This window comes from Tetrao urogallus (genome assembly GCF_951394365.1).
Source record: "Tetrao urogallus genome assembly, chromosome: 16".
In the NCBI taxonomy this organism is placed as follows: Eukaryota; Metazoa; Chordata; class Aves; order Galliformes; family Phasianidae; genus Tetrao; species Tetrao urogallus.
In genome coordinates this window covers 10846750-10854656 of record NC_136829.1, presented here as the reverse complement: position 1 = coordinate 10854656, position 7907 = coordinate 10846750, and the positions used below count along the sequence as shown (strand labels likewise).

The following is a 7907-nucleotide window of genomic DNA, read 5'->3' as shown; positions in this document are numbered from 1 at the left end:
TTTGTTTAAGAGCCCCTCGGACAGCAGGGAGGGGAGCGGAGCGTCTCCCCAGGATGAAGCACATAAAATCTCCTGTCACATTACTTCAATTTTGGCATTTGGAAGCATTATTTTAAATACTCTTAAGGCATTTTATTATCATTTCCGTGCTGCAATTTCACATGAACTCCATCTTCCCATGAGTCAGTCTTTACGTTCTCTACTACACACCACCTCAGGTACAAAAAAAGTCTTTCCACGAACCAGTGTTTACCAGCAAACCAACAAGTTCCAAATGTTCAGCCTCTTGCTCCCTAAATATACCACCTAGATGTGAATACTGCTCTGCTACAGAGTGAGAGAGTTTCTAACTCAAACCCACTGCAAAAAGAGTGAAACTTCCGCAAAGTGCACTTTAAGAAGAGGTAACTTTTTTTGCTTATGAAAAGAAACCAGTGAGTCCTCTAAGAATAAAGTGGAGTATTTTACAGTTAAGCACATGATCTGGGGCACAGAATTCCGATGTTGCTGCTCTGCTGGTACAGTGTGTGGTCTGTTAATACTCTTCTTGCTCCTCCTGCGGCGCTCCTTCGTCAGGTATCACAAAGCCTTCCTGCAGGGAACACAACGAGGCTCGATGAGAAGCCAACACCCGAGCACTTCCCAGCTCTCTGCACGCTCCTTTCATTTTAGTTATTCCTACTTTGGATCCTGACAACGAAGTACCCTTCAGTCAACCACTCACAGTGTCCCCAGCAAACTCACTTTCTTCAGCTTTGACCTCTGTGTTACACACTCCTCAGGTGAGCCCAACCACGCTTGTGGCCTGACCATAACAATGGTATCTGGCCGTAAATTTAAAGGGGACAAAAAAAAAAAAAAGGAAGAAAACAAGCAGAAGAAACAAGACAGCTTCCCACAGTGAGGCAGGACGGGGGGGAGGATGACTTACATCTGTGGCATAAAGAATTTCCACAATCCTCTGCAGCACTGGGTCGTTCTCGCCTTCGTTCTCCTGGCAGATCAGCTCAATGTTCCGCAATTTGCCGAAGTAGAAATCCCTCTCCTTCTCCAGGTCTTCAACAGTAAGCTTCAACACGTTGATCTGCCCACAAGAATCAGTAATGATTTACCCACCAGAGGCATCTATCCTTAAGGTGGGGGTCCCCCAAGATGCTCAGAGGTGCGTTTGTAAGCAAAGCATTTCAGAAGTAACCAAGACATCAGGGAAAGGCTGTGAGGGCAAGAGGAGGTTCTATTTCTCAAGTTGGAGTATTTCTACAGCCAACACCCAGCCCAACACATGCAATGCCACATGGAAATTCTAAAGGCTTATTGCATGACATGGGTAAAAATCCAACTGCCTGCAGCTTCTTCTGCTCACACATTCCTCCAGGACAGCCCTCACTGGTGGCAGCTTCAGCTCCATTGCATTCAGCATTTCGGGGACGCAGCAGCTGCTCATAGTTCCGTTGGAATGCTGTGATAGCTGCAACACAGCTGTGGAAATACTTGAAAGCAAAGCTATGTGCGATATGGGACACAGCAGATTTAAATGTCTGGGGGCTTGTACTGCAAAAGGGGCTTTGCTGCTATCAGGAGAGCAAGGCCAGCACACCAAAGGCTTCTGATGAAGCCACTTTAAATGAACCTACTAGACAGAAGAAAGCGATCTGTCTCTCCCCAGCACAGCCATTTCATGCTATTAAATATCTATACCTATACATCCAACAGAAAGCCCAGGTCAGTACCTCAGGTCATTCTGGCAACACACCTGCTCAATCAATCCCGCTGATTCATCATCTCCCGCAGCCTTTTTGACCATCCCAGCGCTGCCTTTGGGAGTTGCTGGGGTCCTCTGTGCAACAATGGGCCTCTGTGGGGCTGCAAGGTAAATGTGCTGTTACTTCTTCTCAGAACACCCCTCTTCCTCCCCCAGAGGTGGGGTTCCCCTTCCAGGCACGTCACAATTTGAAGGCACGTTCATCAATGAAGTGTTCCTTCTTCACCCCCCCTGCCACGTCCACTGCCTTCAGCACACCCTGACACCAACCCTTGCCATTCCCTTTCTGTAACTCCCAGATAACTCACTCAGAGACTGAAGCCCAGCATTTGAGATGAGACACGACATCTTCATACACCAATTTTAAACCATGGAATGGTTTGAGTTGGAAGGGATCCTTGAAGGCCATCAGGCCCAACCTCCTGCAGTGCACCCACGGGTGCAGGTCCTCTGCTCAGACACCCACAGCTCCATCAGTGCTCACAGCCCCCAGTCTGACCTGAGTGCCTGCAAGGCTGGGCACCCACCTCATCTCTGTGCCACTGCCTCACCACCTGTATTGTCAAAACCTTCTCCCTTATATCCTATCTAAACCTCCTCTCCTTTAGCTTGAAGCCATCTCCCCTTGTCCTGTCACACAGACCCTGCTGAACAGTCTGTTCCCTTCTTTCTTACAGCCCCTTTAGATACTGAAACAGTGACCCAGCCTCATTTCCCTCAGTTTTTAAGGGCTCGAGATCATCTTGAACTCGTTTCTACCTGCACTGCCAGTACCGAGAGGTTTCTTGGGTTTGTTCACCACTGGAGCAACGAGGTTTGGTGCCATTGTCTCCTGGCCTTGTCGGGCAGCCACGGGGTCGTATTCCTTCCCATCATAGTTTGCATCAAAAAATTTTTTGAACCACTGAACAAATTCAAAGTTGTCCTGAAATTTTCCTTTCACTAGTTTGTCCACAGGAATTATCTGGAGAAAAAAAAAATAGCAATAAATAATGAAACGTGTTGTAAGGGGAAAGAACCTCTCTGCCTTATATAATAAGGGTTTTTAAATTTGGAAGCAAATATAATTCTTTGTTTATTTTGGAGAAAAAGCAGTAAATTGTGAAGTCTTGCCTGTAAGCCACGAGTTGAGAGCCTGAGGTCTGGCAGTGGGCAGAAGGCATTCCCTTGATTCCCCTTTTGATTCCCTGTGAGCACAGCCCTGCTATGGGCACACTGCTCCAGGTACAGCCCCGAGGGAGAGGAGAGATGCAGTGTTGGAGCTGCTGGCCAACACAGCACGAGATGCCCTCTTCACTGGGAGCAGCTTTAGCAAGGGAATGCTCTGCACTGCACCAAGCACGCCACCAATAACTTCTACCTCCATAAAGCACTCTTCCATAAACACAGCACTCACTTGATCCAAACGTGTTTTCAAAGATCCCATTCTCACTGGTGGAACAACACACACTGGTAAAGAGGAATGGGAAATCCTTAAGAGCAGCACACCAACAGATTATTGGGACGCACTGCCAGGAACGGCTTCACGCCATATAAACTCAAACATGATTTCTCAGGTTTCAGTACTGGTCAACACTACATAAGTTGAATTGAGTTAACATGGAAGAAACTATCTCCAGCATTAAAAACTGCAAACGCAACCTCTGCTCTCTAGTAAATATTGCATTAATTTAGGTGGGAACCAAAACTTGTGAGATTTGTAAGCCGACAAACCCTGCCCCCCAGATTGCAAAGTGCACGCCACCCGTTTGGATGCCAGGAACAGGGAGAAGCAACTCCAACCCAACTTACTTTGTCAACGCCCATTCGTTTGAAACCTGCTTGTAGAACCTTGAAGTTCTGAATGTACTCATGTTCCAATTTTGCTTGAAACTTCACCTTCTTGAGAGCTACTGAACCTGGGAAGAGCATGTCCATGAACTGGCAGTAAGCAGCACCTGTGAGAGAGAAGAATAGCATTCCATGATGAACAACAGATGATCAGGCAGAGCAGCACACTGCCCAGCCTCATTCCACCAGGGCACAAAGCCCTTAGGGGAACAGAAAGGACATAACAGGACCCCTTGGCCTGATTTGGAAGCGTGGCTGTAAACAAGCTGCAGAACTAAGGGTCTGGCCCCATGGCTTGAGCTCTTGTACCCAAGAGCAGTAACACCTCTGTAATTCCAAGAGGGAAAATCCAACTCAATGTGGTGTCCCATCCCTCGTGGGCATCAGAACTCTTATCCACATTAATAGAGCTGAACTGGAAGAAGTATTCTTCTAAAAATTTTGTTTAGCTGTTCTTCAAATAGTGTCTTATATACTACCTACAAAGTTCAAGGTGCTCTCAGAAGTAAGAGAGTAAAGTAAGTTGAATCACATTTCCTTTCAGCATCTGAAGGGGCTGTAAGAAAGGAGGGGAGAGACTCTTTAGCAGGGTCTGTGTGACAGGACAATGGGAATGGTATCGAGATAAAGGAGGGGAGGTTTAGATGGGATATAAAGAAGGTTTTTACAGTGAGGGTAGTGAGGCAGTGGCACAGACATGAGGTTGGTGCCCCATCCCTGCAGGCACTCGGGTCAGGCTGGGGGGCTGTGAGCACTGATGGAGCTGTGGGTGTCCCTGCTCACTGCAGAGGTTGGAGGAGACTTGAACGGGTCCCTTCCAACTCAAACCATTCTATGGTATTTAAGTCACACTTTAATCAGAGAACTGAAATAAGACACTATTTCCTTCCTGTTCATTTTAAATCCTTTAAGTCCTTCAATTCAGCTCTCACTGTAACGGGGGGGGGGGGGGTGGTTCAAGCAGAGAGCCACCCCCAATGATGAGCTTTTGCACAACACCCCCCCCCCCCCCCCATAAAGACAGCTTAAAACTGTGTTAATTACGCTGCAGTGATGATGCACACTTGTGTGTCATCAGCAACACAAGCACAGCATTCTGAGCACGACATCTCACCCCACATCAAACACTTGAAAGGACACAGAGAGCAATGGGAGCCTTAACTTAAAACAAATAGCTGCATGGCAAACGTCTGAGGGGCACGAGGCCAAGAAGCAGTACACTGTATTGCCCTGAGCCAGCCCAGCTCCCTGCAAAGCTTCTGGGCCCCAGACTGAGGTGGAGCACACTGAGTTCAGCCCAGCAGTGCTCATCGCTTCTCCTCTTTGTGGCTGCAGATCTTCAGTTTCCTTCAGCCCTAGAGTTTTTCCTGCATCACCTTATTAGACAGAAGCCACCAGAAATACCTGCCCGACGTGTATTCTGAGTTCCCTCCTTCTCTCCATCTTTGGGAACGCTCCTTCCTCAGCCCCACGCTGCAGTGCCAGCTCCAAACGTAAACTTCTGCCTCCTTTTGTTCAGCCCCAACCGCCTTATTCCAACCTCACCGTGTGAGATGTGCTCCTACCTCTCCTACCCGGGCCCTTTCATCTCCCTGCTGCAGTTATTCAAATCACCACCTCTCACCCAGGCTGCCTTCTTAGCCTTGGGTTTGCTTTTCTTTCCGCCGTTGCCCCACAGCCCATTATTGCTCTCTTCCTTTCACCCAGCCTCCTCCCCCACACTCCTCCCTGCACGATGACATGTGACTTCACTTCTGGAGCACCAGCACTTCCCCTTTCGCTGCACACCAGACATTCAGCTCCGGCAGATCAGCTCACAGTGACTCCGGGTCAGGCTGAGGTGCTCCTTCACTACAGGGGGGGATGGGAATTCCCAGGGGTGAACCCAGACCCACCAGTGTGTTCCCTCACACCCTTGTGCCCTGTCTGAACCCGCAGGCACTTCCCCATGGTCTTCCCCCATAAGGGATCACATCCGTTTATGCTCCTTACTGCACTCCCAGGACTTCTCCTGCCCGTTCAGGCTAAATACTTGGGCTCCCCACTAGTAAACAGCCTCTCTTAGGAGCATTTTTCTCCACGTTGACCCTAATTTCTCCTCATCCCACTTTTGCTGTAGCAGATCAGAAGATCCTAACTTCCCATTACGTTCCCATCACGTTTTCACTATTAAAAACCATTTCAGTACAACTCCAAACCATAATAGCACCAAACGCAGGCCCAGCACCGCCCACAGCTCCGCTCCCACTACACACACAGCCACACGGCTGCTTCCACGGACCTCTTCGCCACCTTTCAGCTCCAAACCAAACCCGGACGTCCCTCCCCGCACCCCTCACCTGAGCACAGCTGCTCGATCTTGGTCAGCGTCAGCTGCAGGGATTCGTTGATCCACGCCAGCATGTCGTGCCGGCTCAGGTTGTCGCTCGTCACCGACGTGGAGTACACATTCACAGCCATTTTCTGCCAGACAGAGCAGCGGGTGGGACCGCCGCACCCGCTCACGCCGCAGCCCCATCGCGGCTCGGAGCCCCGCACGCAGCGTCGCCCCACCTCCCCCCAGCACCTCCCGGCCCTCCACCCGCTCGGATCTTCCCTCCCCGCGGGGCGAACCAGCCCCACAAAGCGACGCCACCCCGCAGCACCCGCGGCGGGCACGGCCGCCCGCACGCCTCCGCAGCACAGCGCAGGGCCCGCGCCCCTCCCTCCTCCGCCGCGCGGCCCCCGCGAAGGGGCGCGCCCGGAGCCAGGCCGAGCCACGAACGCCGCACCCGAGCTCCCCGCGCCCGCCGGCCCAGCGCTCCCGCACCCGGCTACCCCGACCCCGCGTCCCCCCGGCCGCCCGGCCCCTCCCGGCCCGTTACCTGCCCCGCTCTCGCCCCGTCTCCTCCGCGTTCAAACCGGCCCCGCCCGCTGCCCGGGACCACGTCACGCGCACGCGGCGCGCTCACGTCACCCGCGCAACGTCACGGCGGCCGCAGCGCAGGAAGAACGGCGTGCTGGTGCGGGGGGGGGGCGGGGCCACCGTGCGGCTCCGCCCACTCCTGAGCGCTCGCTTGCGATTGGTGGGTCCCGCTAGCCCCGCCCAGTCCGCGGCCCATTCATTAGCGCTCGCCGGGATGCCGCGTGCCGGCGGGGCAAGGCGATGAATGAACGCGGTGCGCGCAATGCGCGCCGCCGGCTGGCGCAGAAACACGGCTTTCAGTCTTTTAATTCCGCGGTGCTGCGTGGCAAGGGCGAAATCATCGATCCCTTTCCTTTCCCCATATGAAAATCGGTAAACTGCTCGGCCAACGCACCGTTTTGAGTTCCCAGTACAAAAAAAAAACAAACCAAAAGACCATGTGAAACACATTCAACAAAACAATATGGTTTTTTTTTTTTTTTTCTTTTCCTCTTATTTTAAAAGATTGTATAAAAACCCACAAAACTTTGGACATCAAAAATCCTTTAACTAAAAAAATAGCACCAGGGAGAGTTAGAAACCTTTACAAAGCATTAAAAAAGGCATTTCTGAGATCTACCTCCTTGCAACGTGTTTATGAGCACGCCATAAAAGGCAGCGTTCCAAGGAAGACTTGTCTACTGCGATTCTCATCAAGTCAGCTTAATGCCAGGACTGTTCTCGTTCCCCTTTTATCTTTGTTTGCTTTCCCCAAGTCCTTTTTTTCTCTATTTTCCTTTTGATCAGATGGGAAGGGATGCGAGATCCGGCACAGAAATGGAGGATGCGACGGAGAGGAGCCCGCATGGCTTTAAGAAACAAAACTCATGGGATGGGGTGGCAGAGGGATGGGCACCCCGGTGGCACCCATGGACCTTGGCTGCTGCTGGGTGACAGCAGGGGCTGGTAACACTGCCCGCCCTGCCCACACCACGCACTCATTCTCAGAACATTTTCCCCTCCGGTCACTGCAGCCCGATTTTCCAGCCCCAATGTAACCATTCAACCCACTCAGCAGGATTTTGAAACGTCAGGGAAAAAAAGGGAAATGCTTGGGAAAGGACGTAGTGAATATCTGTAAACTACAGCCGAACGCATAAAACAGTATCTCCCTAACTAGAAAAGTAATTCTATCATCTCACAGTTCAGTTTCAGCTACATTCAGGTCTAGGAGTCTCCACATTCTTAAGTAATGCCTTAAAGCAGCAATAGACATTAAACAACAAAATGTAAAGTTTTACAAAAGGTCTTAAAAAAAAAAAAATAATAAAAAAAGATTTGGTTTGCGTGTTCTGCATGTTCAGTGTACATAACCTGACCCGGGGCCCTCACACCTGCTGCTGCAGCTTGAGGATTTTTGGCAGTCATTTC

The 7907-nt window shown here is 50.8% G+C and overlaps 1 protein-coding gene across 2 annotated transcripts; it reads right to left on the bottom strand.

Moving 5' to 3' along the window:
* Window positions 1-535: 535 nt before the first annotated feature.
* On the bottom strand, window positions 536-6052 carry MAPRE1 (microtubule associated protein RP/EB family member 1; the record flags this gene model as incomplete). Of its 2 annotated transcripts, none has more annotated exons than XM_079543440.1 (6): window positions 536-592; window positions 932-1084; window positions 1754-1863; window positions 2522-2726; window positions 3554-3699; window positions 5932-6052. In XM_079543440.1, 6 exons carry the CDS (start codon window positions 6050-6052, stop codon window positions 536-538), a joined length of 792 nt encoding a protein of 263 aa, XP_079399566.1. The 2 variants fall into 2 exon arrangements, with proteins under 2 accessions (XP_079399566.1, XP_079399567.1); XM_079543441.1 differs by having other exon boundaries at window positions 2537-2726.
* Window positions 6053-7907: the final 1855 nt, after the last annotated feature.